The sequence below is a fragment of the Protopterus annectens genome, chromosome 3.part1 (genome assembly GCF_019279795.1).
Source record: "Protopterus annectens isolate FY-2018-M chromosome 3.part1, PAN1.0, whole genome shotgun sequence".
NCBI lineage: Eukaryota > Metazoa > Chordata > Ceratodontiformes > Protopteridae > Protopterus > Protopterus annectens.
Genome location: NC_056732.1, coordinates 1860195375 through 1860222161, shown reverse-complemented (window position 1 = coordinate 1860222161; position 26787 = coordinate 1860195375). Strand labels below are relative to the sequence as shown.

At 41.9% G+C, this 26787-nt stretch overlaps 1 protein-coding gene across 1 annotated transcript in view; it reads right to left on the bottom strand.

Annotated features, from left to right (window-relative positions):
* The window catches only part of LOC122797935 (gastrula zinc finger protein XlCGF57.1-like), a 380380-nt gene that overhangs the window by 131519 nt on the left and 222074 nt on the right, over nucleotides 1–26787 (bottom strand). Inside the window, exon 3 of the mRNA XM_044066454.1 lies at nucleotides 12037–12159. Coding sequence (XP_043922389.1) covers nucleotides 12037–12159 — 123 coding nt within the window. The remainder of the gene's footprint in view (nucleotides 1–12036; nucleotides 12160–26787) is intronic.

The window sequence follows — 26787 nt, the reverse complement described above, 5'->3', positions numbered from 1 at the left end:
CCGGAGAAAAGCGAGGTGAACGGAGATGAGAGGGGGAGGATCCGGAGACCCTCGAGGGAGACCTAGCCAGTTTAGACGGTGGGGCTGAGGGTTGAGTCTCAAGCCCGCCTTTTGTGGGACTTATGTTCCTTGTCCTTATGCCTTTTCTTCACCGTAGTGGAGGTACCTGAATCCTCTGAACTGACAACCAAAGAGGGAGGTTGAGTCGGGGGCACAGAAGGCGCGAGGGCTGCCGAGACAGCCTGTGCCTGAGAGGGGGAGGAAGAAGAAGCCGATTCCTGAGGCAACAAGCCCGCCAGGATCAGCTTGTTCTTCCTGTCCCTGAGAGCTCGGGGATTAAAGGCCGCGCAGATTGTGCAGGCCGATGACAAGTGGGCCACCCCCAAACATAAAACGCACTGAGTGTGGCGAAAGCTTATGGCCACACTCAGTACATTTTGAGAAAAGCGCCTTAGGCCCTTCAGCCATAACACCACTCACACCAAGAACACACCCAAACACTAAGAGGGGGGAGGGTGAAAGGTGGGAACTACCAAAAAAACTAGTTAGAAAGGGAAAACAAAGATATCTAACTAAACTACACTATAGCTAACTAACCCCAGGAACTACACACTCTCACAACTAGAAAAAGGATATTTTTTTTTTGACAGAAAAAAGAAAAGGTTCAATCTCACCAAAAGCCAAGGAGCTCTTCAAACGTAGCTGCTTCAACCGCGGCAAAAAACGATCTGAGGTAATGTAGCACATAGCAGGGGATTGTGGGTAGGGGGGAGGAGCTAGGAGCTCGGATCTTGTAGCTTGGAAAGCTGCCCGCTCGGATCTGAGATAGGATCCGATACCCACAGGTTGCAGAGGAAATGAAGTAACTACTTCAGATTCAAGGATTAAGGAGAATCATGGGTACTGTCCTGTATGAGTGGGGAATTCATTAGAGAAGACCTTCCATGTGTAACCTTCAGACATCCAAAGTCAACACACAATGAATTCCTAGCAATAATATACAGATCAGATTACAATGGCTATGCATGTGATAACCCAGATAAAAGCCGTGAAATATAGTTTATCACTGCAGACAGATTAACAATACAAGAATGAGCAGAATTCCTATGTGAAATCAAGAAAATAAGAATCAGTTACTGGGAGGAGAATCAATGTACTTGAAGAAACTTTTAGGCCGAAGCAAATATTTTGTTAGAAGAATAAGGAAACCATGAATGTTCTAAATGTGAATTTATATCTTTTTTAAAGAATGTACAGTCACAATAAAGTTATACTGACCAACTGGCACACAATGTCCTATAGTACTGCTCACCTGTCCAACCCTAGTTTTGAGTTATACTCCATGTTCTGCAGTACTCTTTGCCCACAGCCTTCAGTACAATATCATGTCCTGCAGTATTGTTCCTGCCAAACACCTAGTACCACAGCAAGTTCTGGAGTACTCAATGCCAGCCTTCACTTCCGTGCAATGTTCTGTTCTACTGCTCATCCCCAGCCTTCAATAACATATCATGTTTTGCAGTGCTACAAACCTCCAGCCTTTAGAACCACACCATGTTCTGCAGTACTGCTCACTCCCAGCCTTCAGTGCCACATCATGTTCTGTAGTACTGCTTACCCCCACAGCCTTTAGTACCACACCATGTTCTGCAATACTGCTCACCCCCAGCCTTTAGTACTATACCATATTTTGTAGTACTGCTTACCCCAGCCTTTAGTACTATACCATATTCTGTAGTACTGCTCACCCCAGCCTTTAGTACTATACCATATTCTGTAGTACTGCTCACCCCCAGCCTTTAGTACTATACCATATTTTGTAGTACTGCTCACCCCCAGCCTTTAGTACTATACCATATTCTGTAGTACTGCTCACCCCCAGCCTTTAGTACTATACCATATTCTGTAGTACTGCTCACGCCCAGCCTTCAGTACCACATCATTTTCCCCAATACTTCACATTCTAAAGATTCAATACTGCAGCATGTTCCAGAGTACTGCTTGCTACCAACCATACATTTTACACTATGTTCTGGTGTAGTGCTTGCTGCCAGCCTTTAATTCCACACTAAGTTCTGCAGTAATGCTTACCCTCAGCCTCCACAGTCATGACATATTCTGTACTACTTTTGACACTGAGCCTTTAGTACCACACAATGTTCTGCAGTTCTGCTCATCCCAACATTCAGTAGCACACCAGGGTCTCCACTACTCCTCACCACAAACATTCAGTACCACACCATGCACTGAAGAACTGTTCACCACCCAACTTTCAGTTTCACATCAAGTTCTGAGTACTGTTTGCCCACAGCCTTTAGTACCACCACAATCTTCCTCAGCACTCCTCACTTTCAGCCTTCAGTACCATACCATCTTCAGAAGTCCCTTTAGCTCCCAGCCTTCAGTAACACACCATCTGCACTACTGCTCACCCTAGCCTTCAGTACTACATAACCTTCTGCAGCATTGTTGTCCCAGGCTTCCGTACCACACCATATTCTGCAGTACTGCAAGCCCAGTCTTCAGTACCACACTGTGTTCTACAGTACTACTTACCCTCAGACTTCAGTAGCACACACCATGTTCTGCAGTACAGCCTACCCCCAAGCCTTCAATACTTAACCACGTTCTGCAGTACTGCTCCCCCACAGCCTTCAGTACTGAACCATGTTATGCAGTACTGCTCACCCCCAGCCTTCAGAACTGAACCACGTTCTGCAGTACTGCTCGCCCCCAGCCTTCAGTACTGAACCACATTATGCAGTACTGTTCACCCCCAGCCTTCAGTACTGAACCATGTTATGCAGTACTGCTCACCCCCAGCCTTCAGTACTGAACCATGTTGTGCAGTACTGCTCACCTCCAGCCTTCAGTACTGAACTATGTTCTGCAGTACTGCTCACCCCCAGCCTTCAGTAATGAACCATGTTCTGCAGTACTGCTCACCCCCAGCCTTCAGTACTGAACCATGTTCTGCAGTACTGCTCACCCCCAGCCTTCAGTACTGAACCATGTTATGCAGTACTGCTCACCCCCAGTCTTCAGTACTGAACCATGTTATGCAGCAATGCTCAATCCCAGCCTTCAGTACTGAACCATGTTATGCAATACTGCTCACCCCCCCAGCCTTCAGTACTCAACCATGTTATGCAGTACTGCTCACCCCCAGCCTTCAGTACTGAACCACATTCTGCAGTACTGCTCACCCCAGCCTTCAGTACTGAACCATGTTCTGCAGTACTGCTCACCCCCAGCCTTCAGTACTGAACCATGTTCTCCAGTACTGCTCACCCACAGCCTTCAGTACTGAACCATGTTCTGCAGTACTGCTCACCCCCAGCCTTCAGTACTGAACCATGTTATGCAGTACTGCTCCTGCCCAGCCTTCAGTACTGAACCATGTTGTGCAGTACTGCTCACCCCAGCCTTCAGTACTGAACCATGTTCTGCAGTACTGCTCCCCCCAAGCCTTCAGTACTGAACCACGTTCTGCAGTACTGCTCCACCCCAGCCTTCAGTACTGAACCACGTTCTGCAGTACTGCTCACCCCCAGCCTTCAGTACTGAACCACGTTCTGCAGTACTTCTCACCCCAGCCTTCAGTACTGAACCATGTTCTGTAGTACTGCTCACCCCCAGCCTTCAGTACTGAACCATGTTGTGCAGTACTGCTCACCCCCAGCCTTCAGTACTGAACCATGTTCTGCAGTACTGCTCATTCCCGCCTTTAGTAAGATATAGGCAGGTACTAGGCTATCTGCCCAAAGGCATTTATAAGCCTAGCCAGAATGTGTTGGCTTTCGCTGCCCCCTTAGATTATTTCCCTGTGCCTCTGTCCAACAGAGCCACTGAAGTGATCCCTGGGGTAAACTTTCTGTTTCCCATCCACTCGTCAAGGTTTCTTCTGAAGAGTGTTAGCGAGGAGCTCTGCCTAATCTAGACTGGAATCTTGTTCCAGAGCATGGGAAGTCTCTGGGACAGGAATCTATCCCTCCAGCTCGTTCTATTTATTGTTGTGGTGAGGTTTAGATCCCTAGGGCGTGTGGCTAGAGGGGATAATGTTTTCTTTAGGTGGAGCATGTCCATCAATTCTGGGTTGGACATGGCCTTGTATGTCAGACAGAGATCACCTCTGAGTAGGCGGTATGCAACCGAGTACAGCTAGAGTTTCTTCAGTCGAGCTGCATAGGTCATCTGTTTGAGGCCAGTGATCCTCTTGGTGAGGTACTTCTGTGGTATTCCCAGCTGTTGCAGGTGTCTTGTAAGGTACATCCCAAATGGGGCATTGTACTCTATGATGGGTCTGGTGAGTGATGAGTAGAGGGGCACAATGACCTCTTTTGATCTCGATGCAAACCCTTTTGTGATTAGGTGGGCCACATGAAGGATTTTCTAACAACTTTAGCAATGTTATTATCAAAGGAGAGATTAATATCTACTTGGGTCCTCAGAACCCTTATTACACCTTCCGTATTTAGGGGACTACCACCTATGTGGTAGTTTGTGGGTACTTTGTTTTTTCCAAAGGGGATGACTATGCACTTTTTAGCATTTAGCTTGAGGCCATGATTTTGACACCAGGTATTTGTCTTAGTGAGACCCTTTTGAAGGATGTCTGTGTCAGCTGGAGAGTCAGTTATAGCTCCTAGTTTGCAGTCGTATGCAAACTTGGTCAGCCATAGTCCTCCTGTGCTTGCCTGTACCTCTGAGAAGTATATGTCAAACAGGAAGGGTCCTAGGACTGAGCCCTGGGGAACGCCACTTGTAACAGGTTTAGAGTCGGACCTAGCAACTCTCACCATGTGGGTTCTGTCCATGAGCCAGTTGACAACCCATCTTGTGATGTAGGGGTTTATGTTCAGGCTGGTGAGCTTGTCTATAATACCAGAATGGGGAATGGTGTCGAAGGCCTTAGCCAGGACTAGGTAGGCTGTGTGTACCACCTTTCCCTCCTCTATAGCCTTGGTAACTATCTCAAAGACGTCCACCAGGTTTAGGAGGCATGATCTGCCCTTAACAAAGCCAAACTGGGTAGGGTCCAGTGTTTGGAGGTTCCCAATGTCTCTGTTAATGAGTTCCATGATGATGCGCTCCACAGCCTTGCAGACCAAGCTAGTCAGGCTTATAGGGCGATAGTTCCCAGGGTCTGTTGTGGTTCCACCTTTGTGGAGTGGAATAACTGTTGCTGTGTGCCACTCTATGGGTATGTAGCCTGTGGAGAGGCTGAGTTTGAACAGTGTGTTTAGGTGAGGGGTTAGTTCATCTTTGAGCTCATGTAGGACGCAGCCTGCGACACAGTCCGGTCCCACTGATGCTGTGTTTTTGGCTTTGGAGAGGACTGTTTTAACCTAAGTGCCTGTGATTTCAGGGACTCACCATTCTTCTGGTATGGTTATGGGCCCTTTTGGGGGTGGGGGGATGAAGTTTGCGCTGAACCTGTCTGCCAGGATGTTGGAGATATCAGTCAGTTCAGTGTATTTTGTGCCAGATCTGCACATTGCCACTTAGATTCTTGACATAACTAAGGAATGCCTTGTCGTTATCTTTGGAGTCCTTGGCAATTTTTCTTTCAAAGCTCGCCTTGGATGATTTTATGAGGGATCGTAGCTTCTTGCTGATACTGATCAGGGATGTCTTCCCTTCTTGGGATTTTACTCTTTCTGTACTAGTTTCCTCCTTCTATTGTATAGCTTGTTTACGGCAGGAGTCCACCAGACTGGTTTCCTTTTCTAGGAGGAGTGAGTCTTGGTTTTGCTTGGGATGGCACGATCCATGCATTCTTGTAGTTGCCCGTAGAATGCATTAGTAAAGGATTTTACAGCTTGGACAGCGTTATCCTTCAGCATGAGGGCTTTGAAATTTTCCACCTCGGTCTTAAGTAACGTGAAATTTGCCTTAGAAAAGTTTTTCACGGTGGTTTCCTTGTCCGGAGTGGGGGCGGAATGTGGATATCCAAAGTGATTTGTTTATGGTCAGATCTAACCAGCGAAGGATTGACCTCTGGTGTGGAACACCGGTCGTCCATGTTGGTAATGACCAGGTCCAATATGTTGTCACCTCTGGTGGGAGTGCTGACCAGTTGAACCAGGGTGTTTGAGTTTATAAATTCTAGGAAATGTCAGGCAAGGGGATTAGTGCTTAAGTAGTTCTCCCAGTTAATTTTTGGGTAATTGAAATCACCCAATATTAGGGTATTTGGTAGGATCTTTATGTTTCCCAGTGTTTCCAGAAATGAGGAATAGGGGTCCTGGGACATAGTGGGTGATCTGTAGCAAGCTACAATTTGAATTGCAGTTTTGCCCGTTGTTAGTTGCACGTGGATGATCTCTGAAGTGTCATACTGTGCCACTAACCTGGAGGTGTGCGTATCCTTGATAAATATGGATACGCCCCCGCATTTTGTATTTCGGTTTGGGTTCTGTGGCCGAAATGTATGGTATGAGTTGTAGTCTGGTAGTGCTGGGGTGCTCTCCGGAGCCTTAAACCAGGTTTCTGTTACTGCACATATATCGATTTTCTCCATACTGAGGAGTGCCTTGAGTGCATGCATTTTGAGTTTAGACGTCTGGCATTAAGTAGCATTACCCTCAGTGTTTTGTTACTTGTGCTATTTACGGCGGTGGGTTTGTTTTTTGAGCCTTGCCTAAAAAAGACACTATGGGGGTGGCAAGATCCTTGGCCAGTATTCAAAAGCCTAAGGGTGACAGGTGCAAGCTGTCTCTAGCGAAGCAGAGTGGCTTGTTGAGCATGTCATCCCAGATGGACAGACCCTGGATCTCCTTTGAATGACACCAGAAACTTAGCCAATTGTTGAAATCGAGAAATTTTTCTTTATACTGTGGTATCATTCTTGGTGAGGGCAGGATGCTACTCAGGGTCAGGGTCATACTGGCCTGGGCTACGTGATCAGAGAGCTCTTCAATGTCTCTTTTCATGTAGTCCAGGGAGGTACGGCTCAGGTCATTCACACCAACATGGACAATGACAGTCATATTTGTACTTGTTCCAGAGTGACCTGATTGCTTCTGTTATGTGGCGGATCCTGGCACCCGGCAGGCAGCTAACAGTAACCTTCTCCTTATTCATCCTAGTGAGTGGTACGTCAGTGTGTCTGACTGCAGAGTCACCTATTAGTAGTGTGCTGGGTATGTTATTTTGACTTAAGGGCTGTGATCGCATGGCACACTGGTTTTGTGAAGTATATGTTTCATGGTTTGTGTTGGGGGGGGTGGAGGTTGCGTGGATGTTTGCTTTGGAGGTCTCTGTTGGTTTTGCAGATTTTTATTTTGAGCCTCCAAGTATGTTTTCATGTATGCATGTGTGTTTTTTGCCGGTGCTGGTTTAATGGGTCTGTGTGAGACTGGTGGTGTGATGCAAGTATTTCCCTTCTCCTCTTGACTGTCTGATCCAGTCTTGGGTTGTGACAGCTTAGCCTCCAGTTTGGCTGTACAATTGTATCTCTCGCATGTATTCGTGTTTGGTGGTAGGAGGAGAGGGTTTGTCTGTGTACATGAGGCATTGCCTCAAAACGCCCAGATTTACCAGTTGGACTGGAGAGTAGACCTGAAACTGCCCTTTGGACATGCCTGGATAGGTACAGTGAAATGTTTTACTGGATGGCTGGTAAGGACGAACAGAGAGCCTTGTCCTTCTGTACAGTGCAGGAGGGTCTAGTGCTAGGGTTTATAAATGCTTGCTATAAGTTTTGAACAAGTGCTGGGCTGAGAAATGAATGGCTTGAGTGCTTAGGTTGAAAGTTTGTCTAGTTCCAAGGGAAAAATTGAAGAGGAGACTTTGTGGAGTCGGGAATAGTTTTACCCTAGCTAACCGGCACTGCCCGACATGCAAAACCGGGCAAATGCGGTATTTATAGCAGGGAAATGAAAGAGATAGAAATTAGCCCAAAATGGCCAATGAACTACCAATTTCTGGGCTGAAACCACTCCTCCAGGGACAGATAGGCTGCTCAAAGCTCCCCTCTCTCACAGGTGAACAGAGAAACTTCCTTCTATCCAAGTAAGGTATGGGCAAACACAGAGATTTGTAACACAGCCCTAAATTCAGCACTAACCTGAAAACTGGACTATACTAGCTTAGAAAGGTGGGAAACAAGTATATATATTTATTTATTTATTTTCAGAAAATAAAGCAGATACACTCAATAAACACTTTAAATGCACAGAAAAGGATACTTATTGTTATATATCGCAGATCAGAGTAGTAGTCAATGCCCCTAGTAATAAAGTAGGAAGAAACACAAATACAGTAAAAGCAGATGAATAAAGTGCAATTTTTGTTCTCTGCATTTTTTCTCTTCATTCTCTGCAGTGCTTCCCACCCCAAGCCTGCTCACCCTCAGCCTTCAGTATCACACCATGCTACAAAGTACTGCTCATGCACAGCTATCAGTGCCTAACAATGTTCTGCAGTGATACTCAACCTCAGCCCTCAGTGCCACACCATGCTCTGCTGTGTTGTTCATCCTAAAAATTCAGTAGTACACCATGTTCCAGAGTACTATTTGCTGCCAGCCTTCAATTCCACATTATGTTCTGTAGTATTGCTTACCCTCAGGCTTCAGTATCAGTCCATGTTCTATACTACTGCACCCTAAAGCCTTCAATACCACAGCATGTTCTGTAGTAATTTTTTGCAACTATCTTTAGTACCACATTTTGTTCTGCATTACTGTTCACTTAGGGCCTTCAGTGCCACACTATGTTGCGAAGTACTGCTCATCAAAAGCCTTCAGTACTACACCATGTTTTGCAGTACTCCTCAATGATACCCTTCAGTACCACAAACACCTCAGCCTTGAGAATAACATCCCTTTCTTCAGTACTTCTCACCCCAGCCTCATCCCAAGCCTTTAGTCTCACAACGTTCTTCAGTACTGCTCACCACCACCCTTTACTATCACACCAAATTAAGCAGTACTGCTTACTCCAGCCATAAATACCACACCATATGCTTTGATACTGCTCAATCCAGTGCCATAACATGTTTTGCTGTGCTGATCAACTCCACCTTACAGTACTACATCATGCTGTGCTGTACTGCTTAACCACAACCTAAAGTACATCATGTTCTGCACAACAGTACAATCAGCTTTCACAACCACATGATGCTCTGCACTACTGCTTGACACCAGCCTTTGTTACCACACCATGTTCTATAGTATTCCTCACCCGTGCTTTCAATGTCACACCATGTTCTGTAGTACAAATGACCTGTGGTCTCCAGCAGTAATTATTTTGCAGCACTGTTAACCTCAAGCTTTAATGTGCATCATGTTCGATTACATTGCCCACCCAGGTATTTAGTGTCACACTATGTTCTACAGTACATCTGTGCCCCGACATTCACTAGTAAACCATATTCTGCTCAACCCCAGACCTCACCATTCCATCCTCTGCAGTACTGTCCTGCCCCAGCTTTCAGTACCATAGCATGCTCTGCAATACTGTTCACAACCAGGCTTCAGTACCACATCATGTTCTATAGTACTGCACATCCACAGCCTTCAGTGACCACACCATGTTCTTCAGTACTGCTCATCCTCAGCCTTGAGTACCACAATGTGTTCTGTAGTAGTTTTTGCAATGATCTTCAGTACCACATGCTGTTCTGCATTACTGTTCACTTAGGGCCTTTAGTGCCACACTATATTGTGCAGTACTGCTCATCAAAAGCCTTTAGTACCACATCATGTTCTGCAGTATTGCTCACCCCTGCCTTCAATGTCACACCATTTTCTGTAGTACTAATGACCTCTGGCCTCCAGTATTTCATAGCACTCTTCGCCTAAAGCTTTGATATGCATCATGTTCTATAATACTGCCCACCCAGGTATTTAGTGTCACACCATGTTCTGCCGTACATCCGAGCCTGACATGCACTAGTAAACCATGTTCTGCTGAACCCTAGACCTCACTACCATTCCATCCTCTGCAGTACTGCTCAGCCCCAGAGTTCAGTACCATGGCATGCTCTGCAATACTGCTCACAACCAGTCTTCAGTACCTCGCCATGTTCTGCAGTACTGTTCAACCCAGACTTTAGTGAAGCACCATGTTCTGCAATACAGTTCACCTCTAGCCTTCACTGCCACACCTTGCCTTCAGTAGCACACCACATTCTGCAATACAGCTTAACTCAGCATTCAGTACCACACCAAGTTCTGCAGCACTACTCACCACAGCTTTTAGTACACCATGCTCTATAGTACTGCCAATCACCAGTCTTCTATACCACATCATGTTCTGCAGCACTGCACACCCACATCCTTCACTACCAAACCATATTTTGCAGGCCTGCTCACACATGTATTTACTACCACATTATATTCTGTAGTTCTGTTCATCCGAAGCTTCCGTAATTCAAAATACTCTTTAGTATTGCCCACCCCAGCCTTCAGTGTAGTACTACACCATGTCCTATATACAGCCCACACAAGCCTTTAATGTCATATTACATTCAGCAGTACTGCTCAACCCAGCATTCAATACTGCACCATGTTCTGCAGTACTGCTCAACCTCAGTATTCAGTGTAATACCACACCATGTCCTATATGCAGCTCACACAAGCCTTTAATGTCATATTACGTTCAGCAGTACTGCGCAACCCAGCATTCAGTACCACATGTTCTGCAGTACTGCTCATCTCCAGTATTCAGCTCCACACCATGTTCTGCAGTACTGCTCATCCTCGGTCTTCAGTGTAGTATCACACCATGTCCTACATACAGCGCACACAAGCCATTAATATATTACATTCGGCAGCACTGCTCAACCCAGCATTCAGTACCACACCATGATCTGCAGTACAGCTCATCCTCAGTCTTCAGTGTAGTACCACACCATGTCCTATATACAGCCCACACAGCCTTTAATGTCATATTACATTTGGCAGTACTGCTCAACCCAGCATTCATTACCACATGTTCTGCAGTACTGCTCATCGTCTGTCTTCAGTGTAGTACCACACCATGTCCTATATAAAGCCCACACAGCCTTTAATGTCATATTACATTCGGCAGTACTGCTCAACCCAGCATTCATTACCACATGTTCTGCAGTACTGCTCATCGTCTGTCTTCAGTGTAGTACCACACCATGTCCTATATACAGCGCACACAAACCTTTAATGTCATATTACATTCGGCAGCACTGCTCAACCCAGCATTTTGTACCACATCATGTTCTGCAGTACAGCTCATCCTCAGTCTTCCGCTCCACAACATGTTCTGCAGTACTGCTCATATTCAGCCTTCAATACCATACCATGATCTGCAGTACTACTGACCCACAGCCTTCAATACTCTATGTTCTGTGATACTCACCCTGGCCTTCAGTATCAGACTGTGTTCTGTAGTACTGCTCATCTCCAGCCTTCAATACCACACCATGTTCTGCAAAGATGAAAATTTTCAGAATGAAGGTCACAAAATTCTAACTAGCAGGTGTGATGTTGCAATTGGACTTAATCTATTTTATGAAAAGTGAATGGGCCCAGCATAATGAATTCAGTGTGGTTTCACATATTTGGAGGATTAAGCCACCCTTGTGTTGTGAACATACTCCCTCCTTTATCCCACCAGGCTGTTAAACTGCATGTAACTGCAGACCCAGAACAATTATTATGTACTTACTGCTGGTTCTGTTACCAGGAAGTCACCTTTGCTGTAATATGTATTATGTACTTACTGTTGGTTCTGTTACCAGGAAGTTGCCTTTGTTGTAATACTTATTATGCACTTACTACAGGTTCTGTTACAAGGAGGTTGCCTTGGTTGCAATACTTATTATGTACTTACTCCTGGTTCTGTTACCAGGAAGTTGTCTTTGTTGTAACACTTACTATGTTACTACTGCTGGTTCTGTTACCAGAAAATCACCTTGGTTGTAATAATTATTATGTATTTACTGCTGGTTCTGTTACCAGGGAGTTGTCTTTGTTATAACATTTATTATGTAAGTACTGCTGGTTCTGTTACCAGGAAGTTGCCTTTGTTGTAATACATATTATGTACTTACTACTGGTTCTGTTACCAGGACGTTGCCTTTGTTGCAGTGTTGTCCTTCCTTCAGCCTCAGCAGATTGAATTGTTTCATCTTTCTCAATAAGTAACAAAAGTTCAAGCAACGGGATGTTATAACCTGCAAATGAAAATAAACTGTACAGTTAACCACTGTATCCTTCCAGTAATTTTTTACACTTCTTTTACAATGGCTTACTCATACAAAACTGAAAGAAAATTTTAAACATACACTACAAAAAAGCTATATTTTATCAAGTACCGTGGATAAGAATCTCTGAGGATAAAAAAAAAATGTTTTTCCATATTCTTATATTATATTACTCTTTCATTTTCATGACAAGAACACCCCTAAGAAAGTAAGAAACTCATTTCCACATTATTAATTTATTTTTCATATGCGTGTGTGTTATTTCTATAGGTTCATGGGTAGGTACTAGGTTATCGGACCGAGGGCCTGTGTAAGCCTAGCCAACAAGGTTCCCTGGCTTACGCCACCCAAGAAAGTTATTTTCCTGTGCCACTGTCGAGAAGAGACACAGAAGCGATCCCTGGTGTGTATTTTTTATTTCCCATCTACTCTTCAAGATTTTTCATGAAGAGTGCTTATCTCTCAGGACTGAAATACAAAAACATCTAGTTTCAACCATGTCCAATATGAATCTGAGCCATTTTAGATAGGAGTTCATTTATGTGCAATACAACAAGGAATTCTAGTGCAAACAACACAAATAAAAGCTCTTTAACATGAGAAAAGTATGACTATCACGCTATATGAAACAAATAAGTACACACTAAAGTAAAATATGCTGTTTCAAATGTCCAGAACCCACTTTAGTGAGTCCCATAAGGCTCAGACTATACTGTCTAAAAATAGACTTATAGATGCTAAGTCAGAGATGACCACTTCCTGTTGTATTCCCTTTTCTTCAAGGTACAGCAATCTCAGAGTTTGGGGAATGTCGGGGCTTGGCCCATGTAAAAAGGAAATTTAAAGGAGAACAGAGATCCTCAATATTTGCTCTTCTCCTAAATGTATTTATTTTTTCAGGCCATCAGCATTCAGCATTACCAGTAATGACATTTCCATAAAAACCCATAAGATATATCTACATTTTAGAATGGTAAACAAAATAGTACTTCTATTACCATTTAATGCTTTAATATAAAAAGGTACATTCAGTCTGCCACTAACCAGAAGTATACCATCATTTCAAAGAGGCATTGGAGTTCCTTAACCAGCACTAGGTTAAATACTTACCTTTGTTATTTTAATTTCTCCAAGTCTTTCCCATTTCTAATTACCATGTTGGGAATGGACTCAATTCCTAAGTCAGGGTATAATTAAAGTTCATGAAATTAATATTGTTTCAATCTTTGATGTTAGCCAGAAGTGCCCTTTGCAGCACCCACAGTGTGTACAGAAGTAACTCTTTATGTATTTCAATGGTGTTACTTGTATTGGTAGCATATGTAAGTACTATTACAGATTTTTTTATTAGAACCATTGCTCCTACTTCTACAGAACTATCTGCATATTTTCTTCCACATTGCTAATCCAACTCTTAATATTTTATGACTTTGTGTGCATGTCTCTCTCTCTTTCTCTCTCTCTGTATGTAAGACACTAGTCACTAGGTATAGCAATTTCGATGACCAATGTTAACTTTGTCTTTTTTTCTTGAACTACTATATCTGAATTTCTCACATCTTCTTTTTGAACTGCAGTTAATGGAAGATCCATGTGATGTACACTTCATCATTCATGATAATGCCTTGTGGTTCATGTTTCCAATGCTGCTCAGCTACTTCTATACTGTAGTGTTTGCACAATCCCCAGTATAACAAGTCTTGCCACATTATTTAAGCATAGAAGCCCACTGCCAAGAGTGTATCACACCCATGAAGAAGAGGTGTGACTGTTTCCAATTCTTCTTGGCAAAACCTACATTTGTACTAAATTCCCATATGGGGATTATACCTTCCCATTTATCTACTATTGTAAACATTTAACTGGTTATATTTAACTACCTACTTCTTCTCAGTCCTCATTCTCCCTCATCATACCACCACTTACTAATTTAACTGGTTATATCCCTTAACTACCTACTCCATCGCTGTTCTCCCTCATTGTACCACAATTTACTAATTTAACTGGTCACATCCCTTAACTACCTACTGCTACTTAATCCTCATTCTCCCTCATCATACAACTAACTACTTACTAATTCAACTAGTTATACCCCTTAACTACCTACTCCTACTTAATTTTGTTCTCCCTCATCATACCACCACTTACTAATTTAACTGGTTATATCCCTTAACTACCTACTCCTACTTAATCCTTGTTCTCCTTCATTATACCAAGACTAATTTCAACCAAAATATCAGTCTTTGCCTTCCCTTGCATTTCTGTCTGCTACAACTTAAACAAACGAACAGGTAATCTCTTAGATTTTCTTATCTTCCTATAGTCAGAAATTGATGATGCAAGGTTAGTATTAATCATCTGTTACACCTAATTATGTATGCAAAATGCTTATATAGCCCAAGATGAAAATATTATATACAATGTGTAAAATGAAAACATTCTGCATATTGTCTATGTATGTGAATACTAGGTCTTGTCTCCCTGGGCCTACACTGAAAAAGGTATCTATCCCAGCTGGACTTTCCCAGTCAAAAAAAAAGACAAATACAATTAAATAACTAAATTGTCTGTTACTCACATATATGCAAAGGATCTTGCAAACAAATGTGTACATAGTCCACTATCCTGAGCTGCCATTATTAACCTTTCATCTTTTGGTTTCACCTCATATCTTCTTAACCATTCCTGAATTAAATCCTGATCAACATGAGCTTGTTCTGGGAGATCTCTATACTTGCCACTACAATTACGGCTTTTCCGTACTTCTTTCCTTCACATTTGATCCTTATCCAAATATTTTTTGGTTTGTTGGCACACTCGTGCTGCATGATTTTTGTTTACAGCTACTTTGCTTTCCATTCCCACTCGACACCAGAATGCTTCTGCTAAACTAAGCAGAGAGGTCATCTTAGACTTTCTCTCCTCATGTTTTAAAACTTTCACTATGTTCGGATCTGATGAGGTCAGAAGATATGTATGCAGTCCTGTAACTGAAGTTCTAATCATGTAATCAATTTCTAGGAGGCCCATACATCCTTTCAGAGCAAGGAATATATAATCTTGGTAAACACGGATTTTTATACATCATTTGATAAGCATTCTTGTTTATTTTTTTTCTGGCCAGCTGACCCAATATCTTTTGAGAACAGTCAAACATATCAAAATTGTAAGTTACAACTTGAAGAGCATACTGACTTACGTCTTGGACATTACTCCTAAAATGTCAAGGCTGTTTTCAATACTGGTTTTAGTCTTCTGAAGTATTCCTTATTCAGACTGATTCACATTTGTTCATGTCTTATTTCTAATCCTTCAAATCCTTCAGCAATTCCAAAATATTTATACACTCCCTCCCAGCCAAGTTTCTTTATATCACATTCCTGTAAAGACTGACATTTTCTTGGTACTGCAACTTTTTTGCTGTAAAGATTACATTTGCACATTTATTAAGACCAAATGACATTCTTATGTTATCTGAGAAAGCTTTAACCACTTGCATTTGTTCTTTTAGCTCTTTATCTGATGAACTACACAGTTCTAAGTCATCCACAAAAAAGTAGATTAGAGATTTTTAAGCAAGTTTGATTTTTGGGAGCCAAATTGTAACCAGGATCTAATCTGTTTAGTAAAAAACCTAATGGGTTACAGGCAAGACAGAATAACAGCAGTGACAAAGACTCACCCTGGAATATCCCCCATATGAATATTTATCTGTGGAAAAATAATCTGTCCTTAATCATGGCTTACTTGTACAGTTGTTTACCACTGTTTCTCGGCCACTGTAATGCAATTCATAAATGTAGGATGTATCTTGTATATCCATATGTACTCCTTTAGCCATGAATAAGGGATGCAGTCACATGCATTTTTGTAATTTATCCATGCCATACTTGGAGGCTTCCCTTTTTACAATTCCCTGTTATGGCTTTATTTAGCAATATAGGATCCTTTGTTCCATGTGATTTTTTTCTCTTACCCTTTTCTTCAACTGCTGCAATTGAGTTTTTTTTTCTAAAGGACTATGAAATCTGCCTGCATCAATACCAGTATTTAGTTTGTACACTCTTATAAAGCAAATTATTGCTCTATACTTTTTAAGATGGCCAACAGCTTTACTCTTAAGGATTATTACCACTTTTCCTGTTGTTAACCAGGTTGTGTGCCTGTCTGGGATGCAGACATAAGTAATTCTTACTCATCCTAAATCTGTGTAAAGATGATAACACTATTAGTGAGAAGTTAGGTACTGCATCTGGACCTGGGTGTTTCCAGTTAGGAGCTATTCTTAATTTTGTTTCAGTTTTACTATACTGTTACTTTATTCCATTTCATATTTTGTACATTTGAACTCATTACAGTTTAATTTTTCTATCTATTTATAATCTTTGTTATGTTCCATAGGGTCTTCATAAATATTTCTCCAGAATGTGCATTTCTTCTTCTGCTTCCTTTTGGTGATGTTTCTATTCCTTTCACTTTGTTTACCAGTCCTCTGTAAAAGATTTTTGGGTCATCAACGTTTATTATCTGTAGCACTGTATGATAGAGCCTGGTCTGTTCTGAAACTGTGCGTTACTTTTAGTATGTCTATTTTTCTAAATATTTTTTTTGTTTCCTATTATATATTCTAATAGTGACACTTCATCTTAATTGCTTTATAGTTTTCTTGGTACTTAAGTATTATCACAACCAGATTTCTTATATACTATAATTCATAATCGCTGTTTGTGTTATTTCCAGTTTTTCTGTAGAGTAATTACTGTTCGCTAATAATCCATTTTCTGGTAATGGGACTTAAGTGTATTTTTGGTATTTTAAACAGTAGGTTGTGTTAGGTCGGGAAATTTGATTACCTGTTAAGTATATGACCACTTTATTTAGATTATCCTGTATTAATTTATAACTGTTTGGAATTTTTGTGAAGGTATGTGTGTGTATATCTAGAATTGACTATATGTATTTTGTGTGTATATGGTTTCAACTGATCATATAAGTTGATAATAAAGATTGGAAACAAAGAATAATTGAAAAAGATACATTTTTATAGTTACCAGGATAATGCTTGATGACTGCTGTTTTGTTAGTGTGTTGGCTGATCTTAAATAGAAATTAAGTGTTGTATTTAAAAGTGCTGTATTTTTACCTTGACACTGTAAGTATGTGTTTAAGTAAAGAACTCAATACACTGTTTACGTATATGTTTAAGTAATTTGTCAGTCGTCAAGTATTAATTAAATGATTTTGCAGTGCCATTCATTAAGGACAAGGTAGTAGGGGTAAATCAAAATGACCACATGGTGTAGTACTTTAGTATGTGGCAGTAATGCAGCTGGCATTTAAACCTAGTATTGTGAAAGTATAAATCCTGAGTAAAGCGTTTTAATGACAAAATAATGGCAATAAATCTCTGCGGCATAAGCAAGAACCACAGATGCACCACTGTGATCACTTCAAAGTAGGTGATGTAATTCACCGTTTTAACTGTAAGAAAACTAGTAACGACCATGTGTATTGCAAGTTGATTGCAGTCAGTCAACAGTGCCAGGCGTTTCCATTTCATAGCATTTGGAATATGGTTGCGATTTGATTTTTGATAATTCCATCATGGCATTTTATTCCTTCCCTTCCATTACTGCTCTATGTTTAAGACTTTATCCATTAGTAATTTAGCGGCACATGAATGTATCATATTTACTTCAGTAATATCACATGATACTGTGTTCATCTGATTTAGCAGACCTCTAACATTTTGGGTCTTATTTACTTTCTGTAATCAGTTTCTTTCATTGATCATAATATGTCTATCCTTAAATCAAGAAACTCTTCCCTCAGACTATTTTCTTCTAAACTGCGAACACATTCTTTGCTGTTTCCTAAAGGCATTACACAAAGTTGCAAAACATCTTTCTGTGACATACTCTCTTCAGCTTTACCCTGTGGACTCTGTTGCTCATTCATAAGGGAACTCACTGGCCCATCACGCCACAACATTGCTTGTGTCACAGTTGCCACTGTTTCCTGCTCCTTCCCTTGCCCTGTACCAATCTCCTACTGAAGGCTCCAGGGCATCATCGTGTGGGGAAGTCATCAGATGCCTCCAATGCCACCTGCTTTTCTTTAGTATGGGGACTCATTCTTCCATCAATCTGTGACATTACCTGTGTTGAATTTTCTACACTAAATCCTTCACTTTGCAGGTTACACACAAATTTCTACTTCTTTAACTGTTCCATTACTAATCCTCTTTGCTACTTTCCAACCATGTTTTCTTATTTTTTGTATTGTGAAATTTTCCAGATCTGGACACCTTTGCCTGTACTTCTCTTCAACTATCCTTCATGCTGCTTTTTTCTATTGATTAATTTTGCTTTCTCTTTTGCATAAATACTGTATTGTATCAAGTCTCATTTTTCTCCAAGCCCATATTTCTTCTTCCGGTGTCTCTTGCTCCACCTGTTTCTCCTTAATTTGGGGACTCATTGTTCCATCATACTGTAACATTACCTGTGTTGGATTTTCTGCACTAAATCTTTCACTCTGCAGCTATCCCATAATTTCAGATTCTGTTTACTTCAATCATACCTTACTAATCTTTTGTTCTACGTTCGCCGATTTGTTTTCTTATGTCGTGTACTGTGAAATTTTCCATATCTGGGTGCCTTTGTCTGCATTCTCTTTATATACCTTTAGAGCTGCTTTTTTTTGCATTGATTAGTCTGGCTTTCCCCTTTCCATAAACATTGCACCATATCAGATCTCTTTTTATTTACCATAGCCAGATTTCTTTTCTGTACCTTTCAAAAATCTTTGGGTTTTATTTACATTTTCAGACTTCTGTTGTTTTTCCAGGTGGTCCAAACTTTCTTCATCTTTGCAATGTTTTTCATGGATCTGCTGTATTAATGAATGTAAATATGTATTTGAAGCCTTTGACAATTTTGTTTCTTCTGCAGGTATCTTTCTTTCCTCTTATTTCTCTCAGTCTTTCTGAATATTTCTATCTGGAAATTCTGGGCTTCTTGTATAACAGTAACAATATTCAGGCCTTCTGCCATTAATGTATCACACTAAGTAACAAGATGTGTGACTGTTTCCAATTCTGTTTTATAAAATACAACATGTTCAATGGACTTTGTAAACAAGCGTCTAAGTAGTTCACCATCCTGGGCTGCCAATATCAACCTTTTGTCTTCTGGTTTAAATTTACCTCTCTTTAACCATCCCTGCATCAGATCCCGATTGACAAGAGGTTATTCCAAGAATTTTCTATACTTGCAACTATATTTATGCAGTTTCCACATTTCTTGCATTCTCATCTGATCCTTCAGCTTATATTCTTTCTTAAGTTTTTTGGCACATTCAGTTGCTGCCGGTTTGTCTATGTCTGGTTTGATTTCCATTCCAGCGTGATACTGATATGCTTATGCTATCTTAGACTTGTTCTTCTCATGTTTTAAAACTTTCACTATGTTTGGGTCTTGTGAGGTCAGCAGATATGTGTACCCCGTCCTACAACTGCAGATCTATACACAATCAATTTTGAGAAGACCCATGCCTTCCTCAAATTGGGGAATATATAACCATCGTATACACTGATTTTTATAAATCACTTGATAAGCATAGGATCATAGGAAGTTACTAGGCTATTGGCCCTGAGGCCCTTATAAGCCTAGCCAAGAGTTTAGCCCATGTTCCGACAAGTCAGTACCTGATGTCCCTGTCCAGCAGGCACACGGGTGGAATCCCAGGGACGTATTTTCTATTTCTCATCCAGTTATCCAGGTTGTGCTTAAAAAGGGGTAAAGAGGTACTCTGCTTTACATGTTGAGGGAGTATATTCCACTGATGGGGGAGCCTCTGGGACACAAATCTGTCCAAAAACAAGTCCTGTTGATGTCACAGACCAGGTTGAGGGTTACTCGAGTGAAGCTTAACTTGTAGAAATGCAGCAGTCCCATCAAGGCAGGGTCCAAGATCGCCCTCTATGCCAAACAGAGGTCACCTCTGAGGAGTCTGTATGAAACAGAGTAGAAGGATAGGGCTTTTAGCCTCTCTGTGTATGGAAGATTTTTGAGGCCCTGGATTCTCCTATGAGACATTTTTCTTTTTTCCTCTCCAACTGATCCAACACTCCAAAGTTTTAAGCTAGAACAGGAATAGCAAACTAGTTTATAGCTTGCCCTATGTTCCTAGATGTCAGAGCGGTTTTCAGTGCTAATTTTAGTCTTCTAAACTATTCCACATTTTATTTGCATTTGCTCATGTTTGATTGTTGATCTTTCATTATTTCACAAATATTTATACACTTCCCCCTGGTCAAGTTAGATCACATTCCTGTCGCAGACTGATATTTCCTTTATGCTGCAGCTTTCCTGCTTTAAAGTTTACTTTTGCACATTTACTAAGACCAAATGACATTCTTATATTATCTGAGAAAATTTTGACCACTTGCAGTTGTGCTTTCAGTTCCTCGTATGATAAGCCATACAGTTTTAAACCATCCACATAAACAGGATGATAACTCTTTACACTTTGTTGTTTTGTCAGAGCCAAATTGTAACCATGACCTAAACTGTTAAGAACAAAGTTTAATGGGCTAAGGGCAAGACAAAAGAGCAGTGGAATATCCCCCTTTAAATTTTTATCCCTCGGACAATAATTAGTCCTTTATCATGGCTTAGCTGTAAAGTGGCTTGCCACTGTTTTGTGGTCACTGTAATGTAATTGATCAATGTAGGGTGTATCTTATACATATGTAAGTACTGTTTTATCCATGACTGTGGGATGCTGTCAAATGCTTTTTGTAGTCTATCCATGCCATACTTACATTCTTCTCCTTTATTTAACATTTGTTGACTGGGAAAGTCTGACTAGGACAGAGCCTATTTTCAGCAGAGGCCTGGGGAGAAATGCTCCAGATGCATGTCTTTGGAATGTGAAAGGAAAGTGGTGTACCTGGAGGAAACCCACACAAAAACAGGGAGGATGTGCAGACTCCACACAGAAGGCACCCCAGCCGAGAATTGAACCGGAGAACCTCCTGCTGTGAGGTGACAATGTTAACTGCTGCACCCACCACATTATGACTGTATTTATCAACAAATAATCCTTTGTTTCATAGGACTTTCTTTTACCTTTTGTTCTATTGCTATGACTGAGTTTTCTTCGAAATGACTATGAACTCTGTATAAAACTATACACTGGAATTGATGCCAACAATATGGAAGGCAAGTTATTGGTCTATACTTTTTAGGCTATTTTGCAGGTTCGCTCTTAAGGAAGAGCATAATTTTTTCTGCTGTAACCAGGTTGGTGTCTGTCTGGGATGCGCATACAGGTAGTTCTTATTCATGGCTAAATCTTCATGTAAAGTTGTTAATACTTTTAACCAGAACACAAATTTGAATTTGAAGCTTTTGACAGTCTTATGCAAGTACTTTTCTTTCTTCTAATTTCTCTCAGTCTTTTTCTATTTCTATATCTATCTGGAAATGCTGGGCTTTTTGCATAATAGTAACAAAACATAATCTTTTTCTTATCTTTAATAGTACTCTATATCATCTTTATGGCTGTCTGTTTTGCCTGTCAGTTTCGTGGACTACTGCTTCCTTCTACAACAGGTGGCCCATCAACAAACACTAGGGGTGATTAAGACTGTCAAACAGCTGGATAGTCGGTGTGCTGCATGAAGTTTGAGACTGAATGATTTCCTATTAGCATTTTCCATCTCTTACCTGTAAACCATTAATCCTCTCACAATTACAATTAAGTCTGTTTGTTCCCCTGTAATGGGCAGCCCCAGCAGAGAGAAAAGCCACATGGCGGTCCATCACCAAGGCAATCATAAGGGTGGCTTGTGTCTTATCCTGTGCCTCTTCCTCAGTATGTTTGCTATAGGGGAAAGGGTCTTCATTCCATCAGACAGGATGTCTGACTTAACTCCACTAGACTGAGTCCTGCGGAGATTGAACTACTGACCACAGCTAAGCAACTACAAAGCACCACTCTGCATATCAGCAGCCCAAATCAAGTCAAGCACAGGCCACAGAGGCAGCTTTATACCTACTCCTGCCTCAGTGGGAAGATGCATCATAACACATACCTCATACCCCATCCCATACTGTATGCATGTTCCCAGATACATGCTTGTAATGACCAATATCACCATCATGGGAGTGCTAAGTCCATGCTCCCAAGTATTCTGGCATTTGTTGTAAGTAAGCATGTCAACCTGGAATCACAAATTCCTTTCCATGATATGGATGAGCTGGCAAGAGCTGAATGTGTCTTTTCAGGATTGCTGCACTCTCATCAGCTGATTTGACTCCTATTGATGTCCTCTCATAATTGGTGCACTGTCATCAACTAATTGGAATCTTGTCTCTGTCCTCTCAGGAGTCCAGATAGCTGATGACAGTGTGCCAGTCCTGTCTCTTTCCTCCCAGGATTGTTGCACTGCCACAAGCTGACTGGAATCCTTTCTCTTTCCCCCCAGGATTGGTACACTGTCATCAGATGACTGGAATCCTTTCTCTTTCCTCCCAGGATTGGTACACTGTCATCGGATGACTGGAATCCTTCCTCTTTCCGCCCAGGATTGTTGCACTGTCACCAGCTGACTGGAATCCTCTTTTCTCCCAGGATTGGTACACTGTCGTCAGCTGATTGGAATCCTTTCTCTTTCCTCCCAGGATTGGTACACTGTCATCAGATGACTGGAGTCCTCTTTCCTACCAGGATTGTTGCACTGTCACCAGCTGACTGGAATCCTTTCTCTTTCCTCCCAGGATTGCTGCACTGCCATCAGATGACTGGAGTCCTTTCTCTTTCCTCCCAGAATTGGTACACTGTCATCGGCTGACTGGAATCCTTTCTCTTTCCTCCCAGGATTGCTGCACTGCCATCAGATGACTGGAGTCCTTCCTCTTTCCTCCCAGGATTGGTACACTGTCATCAGATGACTGGAATCTTTTCTCTTTCCTCCCAGGATTGGTACACTGTCATCAGCTGACTGGAATCCTTTCTCTTTCTTCCCAGGAATGGAACACTGTCATCAGATGACTGGAATCCTCTTTCCTCCCTGGATTGTTGCACTGTCACCAGCTGACTGGAATCCTTTCTCTTTCCTCCCAGGATTGTTGCACTGTCACCAGCTGACTGGAATCCTTTCTCTTTCCTCCCAGGATTGTTGCACTGTCACCAGCTAACTAAAATCTTGACTCTGTCCCCCAGGACTGGTTAGATGCCATGAGAGGCTCAAGTCCATCTCCCACCCAGCTTCTCAAGTCCCAAGCTGCTACTCGAACTCAGGTCACCTGGGTCAAAGTCAGAATTTCCACCTTCTGTACCACAAAGCTGGTCACACTGAAGAAAATATCAAGAAAATACCAGGATCTACAGGCAGAAATGAGAGCCATTGTGGAAGAAAGATACCCAGACAGTTCCAATAGTCGTAGGAGCAACGCGTCTTATAAAAAATAATTTGTAATCATATTTAGATATGTTACCAATTCATGTAACCCCATACAAATTGCAGGAGGAGTCATTACTGGACACGTTGCGGGTGCTGCAAAGAGTACTTTTGACTGACATCAAAGACCGAAACAATACTATTTTCATGAACTCTAATCATACTTTGACTTACGAATGGGGTCCATTTCCGTCATGGTGTTAGAAACCCAAACGACTTGGAGAAATTAAAAAGAAAGAAAGTAGCACTGATCATTGAAACTGCCACACCAAGTGACTACAGTGTCTTGCGTACAAACAGAAAGTCATAAAATATCAGTATTTGCAGGCAGAAATGACAACAATGTGGAAGAAAGATACCCAGACAGTTCCAATAGTAGTAGGAGCAATGGGTCTTATAAAAATAATCTACAATCAAATTTAGATATGTGACAAATACATGTAAAGTACAGTTTTGTACCTACCATAAATGTAGATGTCCGATAGATATGCAACTGCAGTCATAACACATGGGTTGTCCTGCCTCAGGCAGCCCTCGGTCGGCCGAATTCCAAAGTCTGGGTCCGGCCGGTGTCGCCTCTCCGACATCACAACGGCTGGAGTATAAAGGCATCGGCCGACGCCATCTTCTTCAGTGTTTCTTGCCCCAGATGCCAGGTGCCCTCCTAGGAAGGCTAAATTTGGTGAATGGATAAAAAATTCCAGACATGCACAACAGTAATAAACAGATACACCATAGGAGATACCCCCAGCTAATAGGAATAGGGGTAGGGACCCATAAAGAAAGTTGCAGAGGGGTAGGAGGGTGGGAAAATCTGACTAAAGTTGCATATCTATCGGACATCTACATTTATGGTAGGTACAAAACTGTACTATGTCCTTCAAGAATGCAACTGCAGTCATAACATATGGGTTGAATACCATAGCCAAGCTGGGGGTGGATGGAACTAAGAGGGATGGTGTAGCTAAAATGCCCTGCAGGACTGCCGAAGCAAAGCCTGCTCGGGATCTGGTGTATAAGGGCAGGTTGTAGTGCTTGGTAAATGTATGCACGGAGCTCCATGTAGCAGCCTCTAAAATGTCCTTTGTTGCCACTCCTCTTAGGAAAGCTGTGGATGTGGCTATAGCTCTGGTGGAATGTGGCCTAATATTGGCTGGCACACCTTTTCCATGGAAAGAATAGCAGAATCTGATGCAGTGTCCAATCCATTTTGAAATTGTTTGTTTGGAGATTGCTTTTCCTTGTACTCCAGCAGCATAGGCTACAAACAGTTGGTCAGACTTTCTGGTGGCCTTAGTTCTGTCCAAGTAGTAGCGTAGTTGCCTGTGTATGTCCAAAGTATGCAGCAGTTTTTCCCCTATTTTGAGTATTGGGGAAGAAAGTAGGCAGGTGAATAGCTTGATTTAGAGACACCCTGGAAATAACTTTAGGCATGAATGTAGGATTGGTTCTTAGAGAAACTCTGCCCTGATGAAAAATTAGGAAGGGAGGCACTGCCATGAGTGCCTGTATCTCCGAGACTCTTCTTGCAGATGTGACTGCCAATAGAAAGACCGTTTTCCATGATAGAAATTGCATTTCTGAAGTTGCTGCTGGCTCAAAAGGAGGAAGAGTTAATTTTTCCAAAACTAAATTGAGGTCCCATGCAGGTACTGGCTGTTTTCTGGGAGGTTTGATATTCTTTATTCCTCTTAGGAACTGTCTTAGCAAAGGATGTGAAAACACTGGTGGGTCACAATTGTATTTTGCTGAGATTGCTGAGGCGTGAATCTTTATAGAAGAGTATGAGAGTCCAGTATGAAACATTTCTGCCAAGTATTCTAATATCTGAGGAATACTCAGTAATGTTGTATCCTGACCCCTGTTGGCATTCCAGATGCTGAATCTCTTCCACTTGGCTGAATAGGTTTTTCTGGTGGAAGGTCTGCGTGCTTCCAGTAAGATCTCTTGAACTGTTTTGGAAAGAGAGATAGCTGGAGGAGTCATGGTAACCTCCAGGCCGTCAGATGCAATGTTTTCAGGTGTTGATGAACAGTCCTGTAATTGTGTTGTGTTAGAAGCAGGGGCCATAGGGTCAGAGGCCACGGTCTGGTCCGAGTTATGCTCAACAGCAATGGGTACCAGTGTTGCCTTGGCCAGTCTGGAGCTATCAAAATGCCTGTTGGTTGTTCTGCTTTGATCTTCAGTATCACCTTGGTCAGCAGAGGTAGAGGAGGGAATGCATACATTTTTAGGGAATTCCAGCTGAAGGAGACAGCATCCGTTTTCCAGGCTAGAGGATGGTGGGTCCTTGTGCAGAACTTTTCCAGGTGATGATTTAGGTGGGAAGCAAAGAGATCTACGTCTTCCCCATGTCTTTGTTAGTTGTGAGAAAATGTGAGGATGCAGCATCCATTCGTGTGGATCCAAGAAATTTCTGCTCAGGTTGTCCGCCAGCACATTGTCCTTGCCTGGCACAAACTGGGATTGCAAATGTATCTTCAGACTCAGGGATTTTTCCCAGAGAAGCATTGTTAATCTGCAGAGGGGATAAGAATGAGTGCCTCCCTGCTTGTTTATATACCACATGACAGTGGTGTTGTCTGTCCTTATTAGCAAATGTCCTTGTTGTAGTGATTTTTTGAAAGTCTCGATTGCATGTATCACTGCCAACATCTCTTTTTGGTTTATGTGCAGATGTCTTTCCTTTGGTGTCCATAGACCTTGAATGCATCTGCCCTCCATGTGCGCCCCCCATCCATGATCTGAGGCGTCTGTTGTAATCATTTGACCTGCTTGAGGTCTGTTGAAAGACATGCCTTTGTTTAACTGACTTGCTTGAGCCCACCACAAAAATTCCTTTTGCAGACATGGAATAAGTGGGATTACGTCCTCTAGGCTTTGGCTGTGTTGGGACCATAAGCTTTTTAAGTACCATTGCAGCTTTCTCATATGAAGTCTTGCCAAAGGTATCAGAAGAATGCAAGATGCCATGAACCCCAGGGCCTGCAGGATTTTCCTTGCAGTCAGCTGGGAGAGTTTTGCTAGGCCTTTGAAGTTCTCTGGTAACTGCTGTTGTTTTTTCTCTGTGAGGTAAGCCATTTGAGTTTCTGTGTCCAGTTTGGCTCCTAGGAAAATAATCTGTTGGG